Source organism: Sparus aurata, chromosome 8 (assembly GCF_900880675.1).
Source record: "Sparus aurata chromosome 8, fSpaAur1.1, whole genome shotgun sequence".
NCBI lineage: Eukaryota > Metazoa > Chordata > Actinopteri > Spariformes > Sparidae > Sparus > Sparus aurata.
In genome coordinates this window covers 19,711,188-19,735,332 of record NC_044194.1, presented here as the reverse complement: position 1 = coordinate 19,735,332, position 24,145 = coordinate 19,711,188, and the positions used below count along the sequence as shown (strand labels likewise).

Genomic DNA, 24,145 nt, shown 5'->3' with positions numbered 1-24,145 from the left:
ACATATTTTGTGATCCTGGCAGCCTCTGTTGGCGCTGTATCTGAAACTTTAAAAGCAGTTAAATACAAAACAAAACAATCAGATAAAACACTTTGTCTTGTCGTCGATTTCCACAGTTTAAGAGTTCAAGTATCTATCTTCATGGCATCTCAGAAATGCTTCCTCCTCCCTGCTTTTTGTGTTTTCATTCCTTCTGGTCTTTTGGGAGAAAGGAGGAGTCAGTTTGCTCCAAACTGATGTTGGAAAACATCCGCCAATCAGCGGCTCATTCTCTCTTGACAGGCCAAATTCTTATAAAAGGGGGTGTCCTGCATTAAGTAACACATTTTGATTCCAAAACAAGAATCTGAAGCAGTAATCGGAGATCTGGCGAAAGGCCTGTGGTTACAAGGAAACATCCAAGCATGTCTGTGGTAGAGGACGGAGTGGTGTCAAGTTAGTATCAGGAGAAGGAAATCCTGTCTTCTGCATCTCTACAGGGTTTTGCATTTTTGGTAGGGAAGCTTACATTTAGAACTCCGCAAGCAATCCTTCAACGTCAGAACATGAAATCCATCTCCGAGTTGTTAAAAACACCTCCGACTACATGCTTATAAAGGCATGACAACAACATAATTCTCCTGCAGCTTTTGCTTCGACCTTATAAATGGTTTGTTTTAGTTTAAATGTAGGTTCAGAATCAGTCAGAAATGAGGCAATCAGCATTATTGTGAATGAGTTTTATTTGTATTCTTTGGAGTATTCAATTTTTTGGTCACATTTTGAATCAGGCTTAGTGTCAGCAGCAATGACGTACACTGCCCTTATTGTCTTCCCTTCAGCTTGAGACTTGACATCCACAGCAGCACGGTGACATAAGCAGACACATGTGGAGGAACAGCTGTGCCAAGCAGCTTATGAAACCTGCAGGCTGAGCTGAGACGGACCAGCAGCGAGCCAGCGGCACCAGCAGACGACAGGAGAGCAGGAAAGTTGAGAGAAACACTGAAAGTAAAAGGGCATTCATTGGAAAGAATGACGGATGGAGAGAACCTTGTAAATGCTGATGAATGGCTGCAAGAACTTTTCTGGTCTGATCGAGTGCCGGTTTGCACCCGACCGCCACCTGGTGGTCAAACACACTTAAAGCATCTATTTAAAGGGAGATAACAAAAGATTGAGAGAAAGTTGCTTCTCTGGGAGAAATGGGGAGCTTTCTTTATAATTAATAACCAAAAATAGACAATGTTGTGTCTCTTTCTCAGAAACTCTATTCTTATAGATATATTTCACTTAAAGGAACAGTCTCTTGTTTCTAATGTCCTCTCTTTGCCTGCATTTATCTCCGCCCTTCAATGTAAATAAAGTGTTAAAACTAGTAAATCATTTTACAATATGACTATTTACATTTCCATATTCATGAGTTTGGTTTATGCATCCATTTCCATTACATTTCAACACAACATACATGTACATAATACCAGCTTGAAGGCATACCATGGAATGAAAACTGATGGTTATCAGGTATCGTGTACATTTGCTATTGAATTTTACCACATGTGCTATTATAAATATATATAAATATATGTAAGTTTATATCAAGTGTCATTTCTGTCAGGACATAATATTTTGTGTAATCATGACAAAGTGTTTGTTCAACCAAATAAACCCTTCTGTTTTCTCCTTTAGGGGTCATTGTAACTGTGTAATAATGAGATCAGTGGTATTTTCTGAGATGGTAATCGTATTGTAAAGATCTCATACCATTGCAACCCTGCAAATAAAATAAAAACTAAATCTAAATACATAACACTTAATTCAACAACATGCACAGTGTCATGTTATGCTGAAAGGTAACACAATTGTATGTTAAAGATAACATGCCAAAAATGATCACAGGCAACCAGAATACACAAGCTGTCCTCGGAATAAACTACTTTTGAAAGTAATTCAAATATATAGAGCCACTTTAAACTATATATAAGTAGTGAAGCAGTAAAAGGTTCAGGTAAGAATTGTAGGAAAGTTTTCTTTTCATGTGGCCCATTTCAAAACAAAAGTAAAGGGGCATAATAGCATAAAATATAAAACAGAAAGACACAAGTTCAACCAGAAGAATTCAAACAGCAATAACATAAAACAAAAGAGCAAAAACAAAATAATATGTTTTTATTATTGTCAGTTTATTTGAAAGATCTAATAATGAGAGGTAAAGTTATCCAGTTCCTTTTAAGTCTGGCTGGTTGATTCGACAGATTTTAAGTTATAAGCAACACATTGTTTTTGCCTAAAAAAAAGTTACTAATATTACGAAACAAATGTAAAGTGTCACATGTAATACAACCCTTTTTTCTACCATGTTGAGCCAATGTGAATAAATTGAATAACTTACACTGATTAAATGGAATACAGACTCGTACATAAACCTTTTGTGTGTATTCAATTATTACATATAAGTGAAACACAATGTGTTTTTCAAGTGTTTGTTATTCAAGCATAATACATAACGTTAATATTTTTCAAATGCATTAATAGATCACAAATCTAGTCTTTACAGTCAATCTGACCCTTTACATTGAACTTATTTAACAGAATTTGATGGAAAATGTACATGTAACACATGTAATACTTGAAGCCACTGTGTTCGGCGGGAGTGTATATGGACAGAACTATCCAGTTTGTTCAGTAACAACTAAAACTCCATATTACATTTTAAACTTCACTGCAAACACAAGCCAACACTGGAGAAATGTGCTCCCTGCACTTTTCCTGTGTTTGCCAATGAGCTCCTGCATATTGATCCAGCTGGAGAGGAAGTTTGCTGCTCTGCTACCTAGGCAAGAGTTACGTTACAGTCATAAAGGCAATAAAACATGAACATCTCTGCACTTTCGAGTGACACGCGTCAGATATTTAAAACATTTCTTAATGGGCCAAAGTCAACAACAATAGATCGGCAATGTCACTGATAAAACAATTTACACAGGTTTTGTTGCTTGAACAATTTTATTTCTATTAGTGCCGAGAACAAGCTTAGAGGCATCCTGCAGCTATAGACATTGTTCCAGAATCTAAACATTGCTTTGTATTACCATTACTTTTATAGGCACATTACACTTTAATCTCTGACAAAGCACATGACTCCTATGTATGAAATGATGTATGGGGAGAGACAGAAATAATAAATAATGAAAAATGGGGGATGGCGATGAAACTCAATCACTCAGATGAGTGACAGAGTGGAGTGATGGGCACCTGCACACACACACACACACACACACGCGCGCGCGTGCACACACACACACACACACACACACACACACACACACAAAAGCATACTTTGTAGTTGATCAGTCTAAATAAATGTAGTTACATGTACCTATACCTTTGACGCAACACATGATATATATATTTCGAGACGTTAATCAAGGCCAAAACTCTTACTCAGTAACAGAATATCTACACATAAAACTGTTAAGATGTGGATGTGATAGCCTGAAGAGGGAACCAATATTTTTTATTTCATCTATGTGTGAGAGATAATGTCACTGGAAATACACAAGTCTCCCGAAACACATCACTTCCTGAGCTCTGTGCTATCTGTAAAATCTCTACTAACATTTTCCTGCTCTTAAAACACTACAAAAATATTAGATCAATAGAAGATGAATACTGAAAAGAAATTATTGTATATTCAGTATATGACTAACGAAGAATAAAGAGTCATCGATATACAGTATGAGAAAAGAAATGTACAGCAAATAGTCCAACAGTTTTGAGAAAAATAAATGTTTGAGTCTCTCTTTTCTTTAGTGGATCAAAAAGGTTTTCTGACTCTTTCATTGTACACTTTCAACTTCACTTTACTTACTCAACATTCAACTGCCAGATAACCAGCACAGGTCAGACGTCTAAAGAGGACAAAGACTAGTCTGATTTACAGTAACGGTCTTATTAGTGAAACATACAAAACAAGGAAAACCATCTGTATATTCAGCTTACATAAGGAATGCTTAAAATCAAAAATAGCTTTAAAAACTTAAAAACTCTGTCGATGTCTTCATTTTTAAGTCAATGCAACATAACCACTGGAGCATTCTATTTACTTTTCCCCTCCCTAGCACCAACCAGTTTTTGTTTTATGAATTCTTAATTGCAGACTTGGAAACTGGAAATATCCCAGTTTGTGATGACTTCATCCTTGCCTGTCAGCCGATACGGATGTGTTTAAGTCCAACACTACCGAAATAACGTCCTGCCTGTGGTCTGCAAACCGTGCGGTCAGTGCTGTGCCAGTCCAGTGAATATTTACAAGCACTTTGGAAGCATGCAGAAATAATAACATGACCTGACTCTGACGAGCTAAATTCAATCAAACCTGTTGCAGCAACAAGTACTTTTTAAAACTGTTTTGAGTAGGCTATTAGACCATCTTCTCTCCACACAAAAGTCAAAATGCTAAAACATTATTCTGTGATGACATTAAAGTAATAGTTTGACATTTTGGGATCCAAGTTTATCCACTATCTTAAAGAGGGTTATATGAAGGGATCAAAACCTCTCTCATATTGATCGGTTCAGTATGAAGCCCCAGCCAAGAGAACACTAATTTAACATAGCATAGAGATTAGGGGCAGGGGAAGCTTGCTGGTATTAGTTAGACAGAATCAGGAAGTCACTGCATCTAGCCAAGAAGTCATCAGCATGCAGGCCTCTGTTAAACCACAACATGTTATTTTTACACTGTGGTTGGGTTTTACAAAAGAGACATATAATAACATAACATATAATTATGAGCTCTTACAGGTGCTGGTAAGTGATTATTTGTTGCCATTGGACAGGATCAAGCCTGTCCAATGGCAACAAATAATCTAACCCTGTCTCCCCTTAGTCATTATGTTTAGCATAACTAATGTCTCCAAGCCATAGTTTCATATTTAGCAGAAAGATATGAGAGTGGTATCAATTTTCATATCAAACTCTTAGTCAGAGGGAAGTAGCTTAGTTTCTAAAATGTTGTACTATTCCTTTAAACTGAATTTAGCCCTGAGAAACATAATACAACGGTACCTTAAGAACATAATAAAGAGAAAAAACAAAGAGGCAGTTTTTCATCTTCTTGATGATACAGCATATATTTACCTCAGCATCTATTTACAAGGCTTATCAACTTTCCTGATGAACCAACAACTAAAATCAAACTATCACAAAGACTTTAAATTACCTATCCACTGAAATGAATAATAATGGCCTATGATATCATATGGAGTACAATGACAGAGCACACCCAAAAATACTTTTTGCAAACACATGGCATGTTTATGTCTTCATTTGTGCCCTTTGACAGAGAGGAATGATAAAACTAAAATAAATAGACATGGCATGAGCCTCCTTAGATCAGAAACTGCCTCTATCTTTGCCAATATGTATTCAGTGTTTCATTGCCTGAGAATTTGTCCACAGTTATAATGAGATAAGTAAATAACCAATGGTGTCAAAAAATTATTTTCTTTTAAACTGGTTTGGCAAGAGGTCAATAATACTGAGAGGAATGATTTGAGGAGGCTTCCAAACACTTGAGGATCCACCTCCCTTCTGTGTCCCAATCTCCAAGTGTCTCAGACCCAGTATTGGTTCTTTTTCAGGGCCGGGTTCGTTGTCCGACAGTGCTGCAACAACTCCGGATCTGCATCTTTGGAGTCCATGTTGGACATGGGGATGTTATTGGCTGGGTCAGTTTTGCGAAAAGTTTCAGTGCCGGCCACCTCTCCGTTCTTGGGCTTGATTGCTGCTGTCTGGACATTGTGCTTGCCTGTCTTGTTTTTACGGATCAGGTAGTAGGCCAAGATGGCTGCCAGCAACAAGAGGAGGAGGATTACCAGGATTGGGATAAGAATAGACCAGATGTTTCCAGGTCGGGAAATCTGTGGTGTCCCAGAAGATGTTGTAGTGGGGATATCTTTGCCCCTCCAGCGAGGGCTAGCTGGAGTGACCCGAGGGATCCCATCCACAACAGGGAGGTCATTACTGTCCATTGACGGAGTCCTCAACAGAGTTGCGGGATAGACACCAGATGCATTGTAGGGACCTGTCTGGAAGGAAAGCACACATTCTGCAGGAGGCACCCCGTGGGCTTTGAGAAGGAAGCGGGCTTCATCCTGAGTGACACCACCCCGTGATCCAGAACTATCCAGAATTTCCATAGCTACACGGCCCTCATCCAGGTCCTTCTGGCTGAATACGTCCACTGGCTGGCCTGCACCAGGACTTCCAGACCTCACAAAGCGAGCCCCTTGTGGCTGTTGGATGACAGTGAATGTTGGGGAAGTTCTGGTTTTGTTTGCCAGAGGAGTTGAATCCAGAAGCTTCCTGTCCAGTTGCACAAGAGCACCTTGGGGTAAGAGTGGATCCTGAGCAATGTTGGCCAGCGGTTGGACAGTGATGTTGAGGACCGAGGAGACATTAGCTGCCCGGCTGCGGGCTACAAATGAGACACTGTCTCGAGGTGAAGTAGACTTGACAAAGCGGACACTGACTCTACCTTCTTTGATCTGCTTCTGGGTGAAGGCGGATGTTGGCTGTCGGTCGACCATGACAGCTGCATATTTAGGAACACTTGTGATCTTGTAAAGGATATCTTCCTCAACAGGACCTCCAGTAGTGGCCTTCAACATCTCCTCAGTCACCAGGGTCTCATCATCGCCTTGCTTCACCTTGATCTCAGGGGCTTTGTCAAGTAGCAGGGTACGAGCTAAGACCCCAATGTGGAGTGTATGTGGTTCTGTTTGGTGTCCTCCATCTGACACGATGAATTCCACGAAGCCATCCGCAAGACTGCCATCGCTGTAGAAGCCCACCTGCCCTCGATTGACCATCTCTTGTGTGAACTCAGAAATGGGGTCCATTGTGAGTGAGTCAACCAGTCGACCGTTGCGAGGGGCTTTGGTCACTTTGAAGTGCACCTCATCTGGCGGACTGTCTTCATCTTGAGTGTTAAGATGCTTCTGGGTCAAAATGGTCATTGAGCCTTGAAGAACCTCCAGAAGCATGTCAATAGTGACTAGTTCAGGGGGGTCAGAGCCCCGCCGTTTGACTGAGATGTTAAAGATCTCTTCCAGAACCACAGCCTCCGCAGGTGAAGCCACACCACGATCGTCAGACTTCAGACGGGCCCTAAAAGAGAAGCTATCAAAGGAAGCCCCCGAGTCATCATGGAAATACTCCAGGTTTCCTTGAGTTAGATCTTTCTGCATGAAGAACGGGGCATTACGTGGCAGGTCCTGACCATTCAGGGTGATACGGCCATGGTCAGGGAAACGCTTAATCTCAAATATTACATCTGCATCACCTCGCTGAGCTTCAGGTAGGCTAGCCAGAAGGTTGGAGGCATCAAGAATTGACTCATCAATGACTTTCATCTGGCCCTGCACCATTTCCAGTCCTGAGCAGAAACAATAAAAACAAACAGAATATTTAAAATGTCGTCAAATTCAGTTTTCAAAAATACTTTTTATCCAGTTTTGGCTGTCTCCTGTTGGAAGTTAATGAGGCAACACAGTACATTAAGGCTTTTGGCACATTAAGAGAGACAGATGGAGCGGGGGGCTTGTTAGTTTGGAAGCAAAAGATAAATCCCTTTATGACATTAGATGTTCAGGCAATACAATACTAAACTATATTGTACATGAAAAGATATTCTTAAACTAAAAATTCCCAGCATAAAACATTCACATCTACAATGTGAATTTGACAAGAATGGACATGTTTTTATCATGGAATGATCTGCAGATATCTCAAGATCAGATTCAGTAGAGACCTAGTTGTGACTGCTGGATGGATAAGGATTTTTTATTACAACCAACAAGGCTAAAAAACCAAGTTCGAGTCACAGCAATTGATAGGTGGTGAGGGGCACCTGGGGATATTTCCTTTCAAAAGCAGGTGTTTTTTTTAGCAACACTAGTGGACACTACCAGGTATTTTTGTGGCTATTTGTGTGTCTACACAAATAATAACGATTAAATACATTAATAAATGCACAACAGCTGTGTCAATTAACATTAACATCTGTGGAAATATATATACAATAACTATGGTTGCGTTTAACTACTAATGTAGTGGTCATTTATTTAGATTCTCATTTGATTTTAAAAAACTCGTCCTTCATTGATATTTTGTTACCTTTGTTCTCCCACAGCTGTGTGGAGATGTTGCTGTGAGCAGCATAGTAAGAGACAGTGATGGGAAGGATGTGACGGACATCTGGTGCTGGTTGGGATGACAGACTGAGCTCTATGGAATCCCTCGCCACCCAAAAAGGATCCTCAGGTATCTGGTGCTCGTAGAAGACTGCTCCTGACTCCAGCTACGTATCAGAGGAAACATGATGAACATGTTGAACATGAGGCTTGAATGTTGAGTTGATCAAAATATATTGTGATATAATATCACAATTTGCAAGTTTTACATTTTGGAGTGTTACAATAGTTATCAAATAAGATGATCACACAAATAAAGACAGCCAAGTTAACTTTATTCTGTCTTGACATTTGTGTCTTTTGAAATAAAACATTATTGAGTATAAGTATTGAGACACATAATATGAGTATTCTGGATACAAAAATCTATAATGCTGCCAACAATAGGATTTAATCCATCACTATCTTGTCAATATGAGCTTGATTTCAGACACCTAGTTTGCAGTCAAAGACTCGAGTGATTTTGCAGACAAAAACAACCAAAAAATATCTTATTGCTCTCTTTCCTCTGACTTGTGTGCACCAAAGTAAAATGGGAGCTGAAATGGCCGCAGCAGTGGTTTGGCTCAGCTGGACTGGGATCCGGGTTTGAGAACTGGAATGTGACGGCCTGTGTTCGCTCTCTGAGGTCACTGTGTCCTTAACTCAACCCTCCTCTCTCTCGCTCACAGGGAAGAGTATATTCATGCATGCATGCACAAACACACACTGCTGAATAACTCAAATCCTGTTTTCAGCTCAACGTAGTGTTAGATTTACTGTCACACTCTTAACAGAGCAGTTCGCAGGGAAAGAATTTGTTCTCATGCTCATCCAAGCAGATGTCAGATGTCAGGAAAAGGAATGAAGAAACAGTTTCAAATAAGACAGAGACGAGAGTGAGAACACACTGCCACCGTGCATGGCAGACTGGACCTCAGGTGGTACAACATGATGTACCCCTTAATCTTACTCCAAACCCATTTAACCCCCCCCCCCCCCCCTTTGGTTATATAATCAGAGTAGACAAATGGAAGAGTTTTTTTGCTTCACAGACAAAATTTAAAAGTAAAAAATGCAAAAACAGATTCGATGAACAAACCAACTGTTGAAATGTAAAGACTACATCCTCACAACACTCATTTAAAAATATTTCTAAACATTTCTATTGTGCTCAGGATTCAGAGAACCTTTCGTATTCTTTCCTTTTTGCGTGTAATCTGAATATCATCTTACTTACTGCCACTTGTGTAGTATCAGTAAAAAATGCTGTAATAATGTCCTTCAAGTCAAAAATATAGTTTGCCTGTGCCCCCTGTGTACATTAAAGTACTCTAGACCCTCGTCCAGTATATACAGTGGCTTTAACAGAGACATCGCATAGCATCAGCATATTAGCATGAATGCTCCTGCTAAAGGTGAGCCTTTGCCTCACATGGCACTATGGCATATTCAAGGAGGCCCCCTGCTGGTGAAGAGGAGGAACATTCATAATCTGTACAAATGGACAGTGGTAACAGCTAAGTAACTGAATTTTTGGTACAAATTTAAGTTGCGGAAAGTCAATACGATCCATTTACAAAAACCTCTGTGTGCACTGTTGCAATATGTTTAAATACATCTCTTAAGTAACAGAAATAGGCAAATTGTTAAATTAGTGCAACTCATTGTAATATAAATATAAATGTATTAATACAATATAAATAAATATATATTTCATAACAGTGTCATTCTGAGCAGGCTTTAAAAGTATTCAGATGAAAGGGGAGAGCTGCAACTGTATTTGACAGAAAGACAGGAGAGTTCTGCAGCTGCAATTTGTGTAAAAGGAGGATTATCTGCACTTATATGCTTTAAGGAGTCATTATGTCTTCTTATATGTCTGTCTGGTGGTCTATGCAGCAGACAACTGGAGTGCCTTTAACAGCTGTGACTGCTTAGTTACACAAACCTATTAATAGACGTGTGAGGGGATTTATTTGAAAAAGAAGAAAAATGTATAATAGTTGAATTCAACCCCAGTGCAACTCAGTATTGGTGGAAAATCCCACCAAAAGGTGCCTTTTCCTTTGGTTTTTTGAAAAATATGTCTTGATTGATTGTATTTTACTTTTTACTGTTGCAAAAAATGTACTATTATCATTAAAGTTTAATATAGAACATTAATTTTAAGAAGGAAGGAAAGGTAATTAGTTAAATTCCTCCCTGAAGAAATATATACGAGAAACACACACTCACAGCACACACAGAAAAAGTAATTACCTGTGATTGTGAGAAGCGGGTAATTTCCTCATACTGGTTCCTGTCATTGGCCAGGATGAGTCTTCCCAAACGAGGTGGGCGGATCAGCGAGTAGCTTATCTCATTTCCATCCTCATTGGTTACAGCCCCCAGATTGGCACTTGTAATAGGCTGCCTTGTTCCTGTGGAAACACACACACACACACACACACACACACACACACACACACACACACACACACACACACACACGGTCCTCTGAGTGCTGAGATGATTCTGTGGAAAATGGCCTCTTGGAAGTTTAGCTTGTGAAATTAAGCGGAGTCTGGAGCTGCCTCAAACCTTCGCGGTTACAGTAACTGATGCACATCAGCGTGCAGAAGAGTTTCCCGATGGTGAGAGTTTCATTCCAACATTTTCTATCCAAGCGTTCAAACTCATCTCTTATGTCATGCTTAAGAGTGAAGTTTATTAATAATAGAGATGAGGTTATTTCCTGCACTCACTCAGGAAATAGTTTAACTCTTCAAAACTTTTGGGATGTTCAGTAACCACTTAAACAAAGTGACATTTCATTTCCACAGTAGAGAAACAAAACAACTTTTTCGTGGTACACACAAACATTTTAAATCAAATGTTGACTGTAAGAGGAAGCTTAAAGGGTTTTGTAAGATACAAAGACACAATCCTCATCTTGTGAATGTATAAACACTATAATGCACCCTTGTTGAATTCAAAACACTAAGAGTGTTACACAGCCACAAGCTTCCTTGGTCTGGTATGACCAGTAGTTCATCATAGGGACAAATCTGAGCATAGATAAAGTGTAACTGACATTAATCAGTACATCTTCTAGGTTAATGACTTTTCTCTATTTGTGCCATTGTCAGAAAATGTACATTACACATAAGTCTTCAGAATTTTCAGTTTTAATAGAAAGAAACGTTTTGCATTAGATCACCTCAATTAAAAGTAAGAAGGGAAGAGGGACACTATATTATTGTTTACGGAAATGTCCTGTTATCGAAGAGGTTTTTGATAAAACAGGACATCAGTATGTTTGATTATGATCTTCCTTTATGTCTTAAATATGTCAATTTGGTTAATTTCCTACTATAGATCACTTGACAGAGAGAATAAAAAAGGGATCTATTTTTGTTATAAGCATGCCAAAGATACATTTGTTGGGTTTTGGAAAAAAAACACAGAAAGCATTTCTCAGTAAGTGGTTCAAATGATTTTAAATCTGCAAAAATAGGCAAACTTTGAAATATTTCTTAAAGATAAACTGCTAATAAAAAAAAAACCCATTATAAATACACTGGTTAAAGAAAGACCTATCATTGTTTGGCTGTAATGTCTGGGTCTGAAGGATATCGGGGCCGTACCTGGAAATACCATGAGTTCCTCCTGCGTTACCATGGTGATGGTTAGCGGCCTGGCTGTCACAACAAATCGGTAGAGGGGAGACGTGTGCTCTCCGTCTGTCACAGTGAAACTGAAACCTCCAGACTCCTCACCTGGAGGAACAGAAGAGTTTCGGATGTGAGTTACAGTTCAGCATTCATTTAGTTACTCAGTCTAAAGATTCAATTTTCACTCCTGTTGAAAATACACTTGTGTGAAATTGTTTTGGGCTGGGAGGGTCCACTAGGCAAAACAATCAGATTTTGAATTTCCTCTCATATTTTGATTCAAATAATGCCATATATTCATTTTTTTTTTTTTTTCATTTTATTATATTACTAATTCTGAATGCAGAATATAATTTAAAACTTGCCGTCCAGTTGTAGCCCTGATGGAAACTACACTTTTATCACAATAAATGTTCTTTTATTACTTTATTATTTTTCACTTTTATTACAGTTTCTACTGTATCATGACACAAAATGGCCACAGTGTATCTTTGGGGTTCTCATAGTGTTGTTGATCAGGCCCAGTAATTATTTTTATTACAATTTGATGACTTTCCCAGGTATTGAGAGTTCTGCAGACAAGCCCAGACATTGTAGAAGGTGCTTTAAGAAATGTACTTGTAATACCCACAGTGTAGGATAGAGGTCGCTATAGATCACAGATTCAGATACTATAATGGATGAAAAACCTTTCAAAAAGGAAGTTAGAGGCATCACAGTTACTTCCTGTAGTCCTCGTGTTCCTCACCCTCATGAATGAAGATGACCTCCCCTCTGTTTATGTGAGACTGTGTGAAATTGAGGATGCCCTCCTCGGGCGCCTCTTTCAATGCCACCATCCCGTTGGTGGGCACCTCGACGTTGTAAACCAGTTCCTCTGCAGGGGTATCCTCGTCGTCAGTGTTCAGCATGCTGGAGGTGATATCAGCTTCCTCTCCAGCGAGAACCTGTGAAATATCAAAGACAGTGGGAGAGATAGAGAGAGAGAGAGAGAGAGGAACAGAGATGAATGGAGACCACAGATTACTCAGTCTGAGTTATGTTGGGAGGATTGTGATTCCAGCCAGGAGGGTCAGGAGTTTATTTTGAAAAATATTAGAGGCAGCAAAGTGTATAAAAAGACAATACGATGTTGTCTGAACTTCATAATAGATAGAAAGATGGATAGAAATGATACAAATAAAAGACAAACAGATCCTACAAACATCCTGCCTCCAAAAGTAACTATTTAAAAGGTTAATTATTTCACAGTGGCAGTCTAGACGCTCCTGTTATCAGAAGATGGAGCACAGCAGCACGGGGCTGAATGACTCTGCCTAGTTGGAGGGGCTTTAATGGACTTCTAATGGTTGGCTGGCTGAAAGGAGCATTAATTGAAAGAAATGGGCCAGATCCCCACAAAGACATTCTTAAATAGCTGGATTCAGTTGGGAGAGTGAGCCGAGGGTGCCTCGCAGTGAGAGGTACATATTGATCTGGAAAGCCATTCGCCTGCTGATGCCCCTCCCGCTCCTCTTCTTTCTCAGGACACGGGATGAGGAGTGAGAAGCCTCCGGCAAGAGGAAGAGGAAGAGGAGAGGCCCCGGTTGTGAATATTAAAGCTTCAGGTGTCAATCAGTGAGAGGCTTTTACATTTATAAATTCATTCTGTGGCATACGTGTCAAGTGGTATTCTCTGAGGAAGCACTTGTAGAGTAATTAACTTTTTTTGGTGAGCTAAGTCTCTCTCAACCTGCCATGTCTACATTTGTGCCACTTACTAATTCCCTAAGCGAACAATAATGACTGACCGGCCTTAGAGAGTGGGTGTGTGAACCTGTGGCGTTCAACTGTGGGTTGCATGTGTAAGTAATGAGAAAAATAACCGTTGAGAATCAGCAAAGGCTTAAAAAGTCAACCTGTAATAGATGTGGTAGCCTATAGGCTGGAAACTACGCAGTGAGAAAAAAGATATCTGTACTATTATGAGGGATTTATCTGAAGGTTAATTCAGGTGCAACGCTCATGTTTATCGTTGATTTCTAAATGGCAGAAAATCGCTATTTTCTTAGCTGTGCTATACAAATCTTTGCATGACGTCCATTTGTCGACAGTGCTCCGTGTTGATATTTTCATGGGAACTTGAAAATGCACCGCTAAATTGAGCTGAATAGGCAGGGTGCATTAACGAAAGCTTATTAAGGTATTGAATGCTTCAGGGTGAACTTTCCTCTTGACATGCTGTAATAGCAGCCTAAATACATTGTTTCTAATCCAAACATTGATGAAGTCACTGAAAACAAAATAGACTCGCTCATGGGCAGAAAGTGCCCAGAGATACTCTCATTTACAGTGGTTTTACAGAGGCGGACTCAGGATATTTGAGGGGCAGGGGCCAAATAAAATTAAAAAGGGCAGCAGATGTGTGCGGTTGGGGAACTGGCCTGAGAAAGTTGTGTTACATCTCACACAAGAGGGTACTTCACCACGTTTATTCCACTGGAAGGGCACCCTTGAGAGCACTTTGTCATGTCGAGTCCAAGAGCCTACAGCCATGCTAGCAGCTCTGTGAGGCTGTATAGGCAGAGCGGTGCTTTTAGCTGAATGCTAATTTCAGCATGGCATGCAGACAAGCTCACAATGATGAGCTCTGTTGATGATAAAATACAAAGTAGTGACCTCTTAATATGAAGAGCGATCCTATAACAGAAATGTTTGGGATCAGTTAAGTATCATTTCCGCCTCGATCCACACATCAGTAATTGGAATGTCAATACTAACGGATATATTTTATCATAAAAGAAGAGACAGACTCATTCTGAGGGGGCATCAATGTCTGCATCAAATTTCACTGCAATCCAGCAAACGTTTGCTGAGATGTCTCCTCAAAAATGTTGATCTCATGGTGCTGAAGTGGGAAAAGTTAGGGTGTAGTTGTTGAGGTCTTCTGAAGTGGTGCTATAAATGACAGCCCACATCTATACTGCTACACCGCTTATGTGGCTAAAAAACATGTGTTTCAGTTCCTCCTTTTATATACTTTCAAAGTCATAGATATTTTTTTCATGTTTTGGAGTCAAACATAGAGACCAAACAAACTGACAAAAATTGCTGTCTTTTCCATTCCCCTGTGTCATTTCTGGTATTTCAGACCCATCTCAACTGGTTCAATATAACAAATATGTTTTGAAGTGTATAATTTGGTTGCCATCCAGTCCACTTCTCATAACATCCCATTCAGTCCGACACTCCATCAGAGCTTTATCGCCGACATCCGTTCGAAGCTGTAATCCATCATTACAGTCTTTGATTGTGCCTCTGCTCCTCTCAAATCATAACTTTTAGAACTGGCGACGACTTCACAGACAAGGAGGAGTTGAGATTGTCTGTGTTCACGCACAATTTCTCCTGCTGTACATTAAAGGGATCATTAAAAGCAGGATCTTGTATTCCCGTCTGGAAGTTGTAACTCAGTGTTCCTGCCTTAAAGCACCAACGGTGAGAAATGTTGTCCTTAACCTTTAAATGAATACTCTCATTACTCTCTTCATACTCACTTAGACATGAACATTATGTCAGATGCAAATATATAGAAAACATTTAGCACGACAAGTATTATATCATTAAAAATATATGAGAAGCTTGTCGAAGCAAACTTAATTGTCCACCTTGTGGCATCTGGATGGAAGCAGCAGAAATAGAAAGATGGTCTTCTAATGTGACTCTTTTTCAAACATTATGAGCACTGACTTGACGATTAACATGTCACAATATGTCTAGACGTCTGAGATAGGATAAATGAAGATAAAATACACCTTTATTGATCCCTACAGGGGAAACTGATTGTTACAACTGCACAAGGACAGAAAATAAGCACAGAGAAATAGAGAAAGAAAATAAAAATGTGAAGGTTTATGAAACTAGACAGCAGTGATCAATAGCAGCAGAGTCAGTGCGTCTAGGTGAAAACCAGACTAAATCTGGTTGAACCATTTTCAGACGTCTAAGTTACATATTACTATTGTTTCATCAGCATTTAAATGGCTATTTTCGAATGTGTACTCAGCCCTGCCAGCACTGAATACAGTCATTTAGATGCTTCCTGGGCAGCCGTGGGTGTGGGTAAGCCGAGGTGCTGATGTTTGGAAGTAAACAGTTGGCTAAATTTGGGATATTCCCCGGACAATCAGGGAACGGACGTGTGTGAGGCCTGCCGCTTGCATTTGTGGACAGTGGGGACCGCAGGGAGAAACACTAAAGTACACCTGAATCTAGAATATTTATATATAAAGGAACAGTTCATCCAAAAATGAAAGTTTAGCCATTATCCACTCACCTCCATGCTGATGGAAGTTGGGTGAAGTTTCAGCATCCATGTAACATTTTAGGCGCTGATGTTGGAGACATATTTTTTCACCCTTGATATGTGGGCCAGCTCGTGCACCCATTACAGATGGGGTGCTTGCTAATGCTTTTAGCTCAAGGTGAGGATTTGAGCTTAAGAAGTGTGTCTTTGACATATTTTCAAATCTATTTGGGAACTCTGATCTTTCCCAGACTTTTGTGTGTTTTGTGCACTTCAAAACATCACTCAGGGAGAGTAGATAATGACTGAATTTTCACGTTTGGGTGAACTGTTCCTTTAACATTTGTTTCACATGCCAATTCAAATGTGTTAATATGACAAAGAATTAAAAATAGGCCCTCTGAAATTGCTCTCTGAAGGGTGCGCTTGCCTCATTATCCTAATATATTATCATTATATTAATGTCACGTATCTGAAAATGTCATTTATATATTGAAGTTATTTCTGGGACAATACATAGTCCAACAAATGAATGAATAGGGAAGAATGTCACCTCATCCCACTGTAAACAATACTCCAAGTCAGTGTTAGGCTGCAAGGATATTTTGATATCATACGGGCCCACATCAGCATTTTATCCTCTCTGCTGCTGAAGCCTGCGGAGAACCTGTGATTTCAGGCTTTGTCGAGCCTCTACCTCCTCTGGGCTGTTTACGTCTCGTGCCTGCAGAAAGCAGAGCTGGAAAGTTTGTCTGGGAGCACAACCTCTGTTGGGGGTGTGGAGACTGAACCCAAAAACTCAAATCTGGACAATGTTAGGAAGGTTGAAGTGGATATGCTTGCCTCGAGGCAGAACACCCACCATCCCCTACACATCACGGATGAGATAGATGCTCTTATGCTTTCCTTTCCCTCTGTTTTATCCCTCCCCTTATCGAGAGACAGAGGCTGATAGTCCTTTTGGTAGCTCTGGACATGATATGCAGAGATGACTTAGCTGATAATAGTGCCACCCACCTGGCCAATTTTCTCAGCATTAAGGAGCATTGTTGCAGAAAATCTAGTGTTACAATACCTCACCATTATTCTTCAACCGCGGCTAACAGATCTGATGTTGAGGAAAGGGTGGGAACAAGATAAAATATAGTCTTAATTTGGAGCCCTTAAAAAAAGATTCAGAAACCAGATGCATGGGACACCCAGATGCAACCAGGCTTCTAAATGGGACACTCCGGGCTGAAAAACCAATTTCCACTGTTCTCTCCAGCTGAAAGTTTCAAGCGGGTTTCACCTTTTTACCACATGCTGCACCCCTGATTGGTGTGGTCAGAAGTGTGCTTTGTAGCACCTGTTACCACTTCCAGCAGTGATATCATTTGGTCCAGGAGTGCACCTACATTACTGCAGGAGGGCGAGGAGCTGAACAGCAGGAGGTCAGCTGAAGGATCTTTTGGGGGTGTGATGTCACTTTTCAAACTTGCAATTTGTTCTAGACATCCAGAGCAAAATTAAATCTGAGGAACCCGAAGCACCAACGAGTTTTATACACGAGATGACTTTATTAAGAAGTAAGAAGTGTGAAATATAGTTGGTAAAAACAGAAACCTTTTTTTTTTACCTCTCTTTTCTTCGTAAGGAAAAATCATCTTTCTAACAAAGGCGTTCGTCAAATCTGTGATTTCCTTAGGTGATAATCTTTATGGCCTGAACAACAGACTATATATTTAGTGTTGATGTGTCTAAGAATCATTTGGACTATTTTAAATACAAGCTTAATCTTAAGGAATACATAAAAGATTGCTAATTACGTGCTTAGTGCCAAACTATGCTGGAATGAAAAATGCCTTGGACTGATTTTTTGGCTTGTTTCTAGTGTTTTCCATGACTTTCTATGGAGTCATTTCTAGGGAGTTTGAATTTGAAATGTTCTTTGATTGATAGTCAGTTGCTTTACCAAACGATTATGGGTTAATCATTATTAATATATTGAATATAGTAATAAACCTTATAATGAGTTTTATGTCTTTTTGGATTCTGGAAATTAAAAAATACTTGAATGAATTTCCCCGATCAACTGATGTGAGACAGAGCTTTATATATTTTGGCACTAATGATTATTGTAGCTTGTGATGTCCATGATGAGGCTGATAATACTCATGTACTCAAAACTGATTACCTATTGTGCTGAAATGCAACTCTGTACTCTCTCTTCTCTCTGCAGGAATGAAAATAAAAAAGGGCTTCAGTATTCAAAATGAGGTCAGGTCACTGGGTTCGAAGTATAGTCTGTACTAGATGTGATGGACATTCTAAACACTGCAGAACTCACTCCCTGGCACTAGATGGCCACATCAGCCCACGCTGAACTCCAGCGAGGCACCAGGCAATCTAGGGCAGGTAATCTGAAAAATGGCCTTGCAAATTCATGGTTTATATATAAATCAATGCGTTTAGCACCAAAGAAGAAGGGCTGCAAATTTAATTTGATCAGACACAATGGCCGATATTTCATTTGCAGGCAGTAATGAAGGAGCTGCCACGAGCAAATGACTTAGTTTGCTGATGACTCAACAGGATACCAAACCGGTTCTGAAATCCTGAAGACTCTGAGGGGCGCCAGATGTCTGTATCCCAAGCTGCCAGGCAATCTGAAATCTTGCTGGTTTAAGTATAGGGGACACAAGGGTGTGTTTCCAACTTTATATCGGGGAGTGGGCCAGTAAAGGTTTGTACAAACTACTGGAAAAAGACAACAACAAGGAAGATGATTGTCAACGAGCTGCTGTGTATGTCCATGAAGAAAAGACGACAGTGGTGGTGATACATTTCGAGCTCTCCATCTTCAGCGATGGCATATAACCACCCAAATACCTGGTGTAACGATCTTACATCTCTGTATTCTGATGAAGAATGTACTTCATCCATCACTAGCAAGATAGATCGATAGATAAACAGATAGATAGAAAAAGAAGATAGGCTGTCAAAAAGTAACACTGACCCAGTGGGACAACTGTTCAGAGATATAGCAAAGTTGAGTAGAACCAGACTGAGACAGAATGTAAACCCTAATCGAGACCAGATGTATCCCACAGACTAGGCCAAATGGGATCAATGGTGAGCTTTAACAGAGGCCGATCACGGCCATGTTAGTCATCTTGTCTGATCATCTGCTGCAGAGGTCACTACACACACACGCTTCCTGCCTTAAATCAATCCAAGTGCCGCTGGGTCAGCCCCGGCTCTGTGCGGAGAGACGTCCATATATTATTGTGTTACATTCTGCAGCCGCAGCAGAGCAGGCACAGGGATTGGATGCCGCCCTTACTCTGCCAGAAAGCCGTGGTCTTGTCGACCATCTTGGTTTTCCAAAAATACGGGTTGCCAGGGAGACGTGGAGCCGCAGGCAGAGCAGGGAGGGCTGAATGACACAGTCGGTTTCCAGTTCTGTGAGCTGATTATTGCTGGCTTTTTCCAACTGCCTGCCTACTCGTACAGTAGAATCTACTTCATTGATGCCTCAAAACTTCTCCCTTATGATGGAGGTAAATCACTGTGTGTGGCAAAAACTCTCTGAACTTGCTGTAGATTCAGTTAAAAAAAGATGCAGTTACATCAAATCCTTTATAATTACAACAGTTATTTTGGTGAAAATGTTACTGAGATAGAATTAGAGAAGAAACATATAGCTAAGATCTGCCTACAATGTAGAAAATGTACATGCTAACACTAGAAGGAGAGTAGTTTTATGCACATGTCATTGAAAGATTATTAGAAATCTGAAATATATCTATGTAAAGTTAGATTTTGGTGTAAGGTCTTGACAGTAGCATATGCCAGAGTACTTTGACTTTGACACTGTATGACATAAAATATGTTTTTAATACATGTTAAATATTTGAATGTTTTTCTGAGGAATGTACCTCTAAATCAGCATGCTGTAATTTATATTTCAACTTTAGTCTCCCAACATGTAATATGAATAGTTAAGTTTAATGAACAAATGTGTTTTACATGACTATGTTAATATAGTTGCATGGTAATAAATAACACCCTCAAGCTACTCTATCACAGAAACTCATCTGTTTCTAAATTACATGTTCCATATTTAAAAATGGCATCATTTTATGTAAGTCAAGTGTTCAGTAGGGGATGTTGCACATGATGCAGTAACCGATAGTTATGAGATCCAGGGTTAAGTATAGGCACCGTGATAATGACAATATGTTCCTTCATTGGCCGAATGCTCTTACATAATATCACAATATTTTTAGGTTATATCATGATACACACCATATATGAGCACATTCTCACTTCAGACGTGTCAAATGCGGCAGCCTAATCAGAGGTCCTGTATTCTTGTCCAATAGCGTCCATAGTTTGATGTTATCGGTCACTTTTTGAAGTGCCCCTCGATTGCAATAGTATAAAAAAGTGAGAAGAGTCATGCAGGAGCAAATGTTATACAATAGCAAGTAACAAAAGAATATAAATAGCAATAAAACCATTTAGTTTAAAAAACGTATAAAGCAATAAGAATAAAATAACAGGCAATGGCAATAAGTCGCATATTATATATGTAACATACCAAAATGACGTCACGTACATTACTAACGAGACTCGTTACTGGTTATTTTAAGTATGATCTTTTCCTAAACCTTAGTAGGAGGAGTAGAGTAGTTTTAGTTCCTAATGCTTCCCACACTGTGACTGTTTGACAAAGTTAAAAACATACTAAAAGTCATAATGTGCCAGTATGTTGACTGTTTGTCTGCATGCACTATATTTTTTAGTCTAACTGGACACTGCATAATGATGTATTAGTGCGAAATGTGACACCCTTAACGTGGAAAACTAATGCGAAAGGCGTAGATAAAAAGCATAAGAGTCGGAAGCTTAAAGCCACCAACCAAGCTGCTGGGAGTGTGAATATACATGTCTTGATATCTCCTCAAAAGCACTTCATACATGCTAGGATTGGGCAACAAAATCTAATACCACAATACTTTTGACCAAGCACCTCAATATCACCTCATAACACAATATGATATTTGGTAAGTCATTATCAGTAATGTGGATATAATGACTAAGAGGGTTACTATACGGTAATGTAGGGAAAAGACAACACTTATGTCATGATATAATGACATCCAAAATCTAAGGCACAATATCGTCTCATGCCATGTTGAATATATAATATCGATTTACTGCCCAGTCCTCGGATATCTGCATGTTTGCGACTGTATTAAAATGTACGCAAATATTGTTTGGCTGAAATTCTACTTGTTCACTGCCCTTGTATACTTACGTGTCTAACATGATTCACTTATTCACCACATTTAGGAGCAGTCAGGGTGAGAATATGCTAATCCACTTCTATTTCATGGCTCTTTATAAAAACAAAAAATATGCTTCGGAGGCCACTGCTGTACAGATGCAGCCCGCCTCACCGTCTGTGAGGAGGTCAGTGTTCCTCTGTGTCCGAATGAAAAATCTCTGCATTTATTGTCCACTCTACTCTTTAATTCTCTGTTCATACAGGATTCATGGCAGTGGACTGTAGGCACAGCTGGGTCTATTCACTATAGTGGAAAAAAAAAATGTCCCCCCAGGGATTAATAAAGTATTCTGATTCTGATTCTGATAGATGTGAGAAAGATCAGCAACAGAGTTCATGCAGAGTTCAGAGTCCATTAGCTCTAAAAACTAAGATTTCATCTCAACTTAAACCTCCAGTGGAAGATGTAGACATGAGATTTTATCAGCTGTTATGAAGCCCCTTTTCAGCTGTTCATTTCGTATTTTTGCGTGGCGGTGGGCATTCGACCAATCATGCAGTGTCTGGTACAGGTGGAAATGCCCCACATCCTGTCAGTCACAAGCACAGGTTGAACTAGTTCTCATTTCCACATTTCAGGAGAGAAAGCAAAGTTATTCACAAAAGTAACATGGTGAACTGAGCCCTGGATCCAACGTACAACTGTAGAGAAGTTATCTTTTCCACAGTTTCATCTTTTTAGGTGAAAAAAAAAATTATAAATCATTTCTATTGTTTTGAAAGGTCAGCGGAAAAAAGCTATTTCTTTCCTCTTTCACATAAAAAAGTGGTGGTTGTGGTCAGCTTGAATTCTCATCAGTTGCAACAAAACTGAAGGAAAAAAGTATCCAATAAACTGAAAGTTTACGTTTTATAGGTATGAAAGACTTTTCCTACAGCAACATTTCCATCCAGTTCACCCACAAAGTTTGTTGGAGGAAAAGCTCGCACTAACAAATGCACATTCAAAGAGCAAAACATTACCTCCAGTCCCGTGTTACGTGTCAGTTTTGGCGGCTCATCGTTGACGGGTATGACAGTCAGTGAGATGGTGACTGGGAGGCTCCGGCGCCCAATCTCATAAGCCGAGGCAGAGAGTGTAAAACTGTCCTCTGTGCTCTCGGTGCTGTCATGCATGTAGACGATCTTTCCAACTTTCATCTGGAGGAGACAAAAAAGGGATCCAGGTGTCACTCAATTCTGAATCAGACCTGAATGGGAGGAAACATCATATAATGGGCGGAGGCTGGGTGAGACGAAAAGGTGGAATACATATTTACAGTGTGACTGTGTCTCTTAAAACACTTATCCAAAGACCACTGCTTTTGAGAGCGCATGAGGCCATCGCATCGTGTCCAACTTGGACAAACTCCAGTCAGAACTGGAAGAAAACAAACTGTTTCCATCTCTCTCTTAAATTCCTAATTTTAGCTGTCTGACTCCCCTTATTTCATAATATTCCGTTTACTAATTGTTTACATCACTTCTCAGCCCATGAAAAAAATTGTATAATGTCTTCTGTGGCTTCGGGGATCCTGACTGTCTCAGCTTTGGCTTGGAGAAAGTCTGCTTTTCACAAAGTGTCTGAAGAGTTTGAAACATGTGGGCGTTAACAAGACAGGGAGTATCTTAGGAAAAGATTATGTCATTGCATCATGGGAAAGGTAGGATCAAGGATTTGGACATTGACTCATACTAGACAAAAAGTCATGATGTCTTGGTCTCCACTGTTTTGTCTGTCGTGAGTCTGCGGTCTTTATGGGAAGCAGTAAATATTGACACTGTTATATTGTTTTGTTTTGTTTTCTGTCTCATATTGTCTCTGTGTACAGTCCAAGAGGGTTGGTTCACTCAGTATGTTAATTTGCTTGATATTTATGAGCTAACGAAATTTCGTCAGTGAAAGAGACAGAGAGACATTTGATCTGGAGGAACACTGTCACCACAGAACAAGCATTTGCATACATCAAATACGTTTGCATGGGACACTGCACAACTTCACACAGGATTATTTCCACGGCACTTTGTTACTTCTGCTGCTGATAGTTTTGGAAGAGTATGCTCATGTGTCTGAAAAACCTTACAGAGACAATTACTATGGAGATAGACCTTATTGTTGAATAATAAGATCCGTTTTGTTGCCAGAAACACTGAAATCTTGCCAGAGGTGAGCTGTTGCAGGAGGATGACGAGGAAACATGAGTCAGAGTTAGGGAGAGGAGTTTAGAGTTTATTTCCCAAGTCATGGCTGAATATTTAAAGAATGTCTAGATGAGGCAACACATGTAACTGCTCACCTCGCAAGAGCTCAGCGCAGACTAACTCTATTATCTCAAAAAAGGTCTCTCTCCTTAGGAATTGTTTCCCTAATGTTGTCACATTCTTCTAAAACATCCACAGCATATCAGTGGCAAAAACAGGTACTCTTAGTGGATGAAACTGTGACAAAAGGACTACACTGCAGCCATTGCAGATGTGTGGTGGCTGCCAGCTAAGGCGACCTGCTAGACTGAATCCAAAACTCTTGGTCAGTAGAAATCATTTACACACCCAGACATGTAAACATAGGTCCCAAGTTTATTAATGCCGGAATTCTAATTTAAAGGTCTTTAAATTTTCACAGTCTGTTCTAACTTAGGGAGACTAACATCTCTGTGCAGTTCACACAATATCT

The 24,145-nt window shown here is 39.7% G+C and overlaps 1 protein-coding gene across 1 annotated transcript in view; it reads right to left on the bottom strand.

The window, feature by feature from the left end:
- Window positions 1-2,143: 2,143 nt before the first annotated feature.
- The window catches only part of cspg4 (chondroitin sulfate proteoglycan 4), an 82,307-nt gene continuing 60,305 nt past the window's right edge, over window positions 2,144-24,145 (bottom strand). Inside the window, exons 6-11 of the mRNA XM_030426342.1 lie at window positions 22,456-22,632; window positions 12,621-12,819; window positions 11,846-11,977; window positions 10,479-10,639; window positions 8,161-8,344; window positions 2,144-7,420 (exon numbers count right to left, since the gene is read on the bottom strand). Coding sequence (XP_030282202.1) covers window positions 5,598-7,420; window positions 8,161-8,344; window positions 10,479-10,639; window positions 11,846-11,977; window positions 12,621-12,819; window positions 22,456-22,632 — 2,676 coding nt within the window. The 3' untranslated portion in view covers window positions 2,144-5,597. The remainder of the gene's footprint in view (window positions 7,421-8,160; window positions 8,345-10,478; window positions 10,640-11,845; window positions 11,978-12,620; window positions 12,820-22,455; window positions 22,633-24,145) is intronic.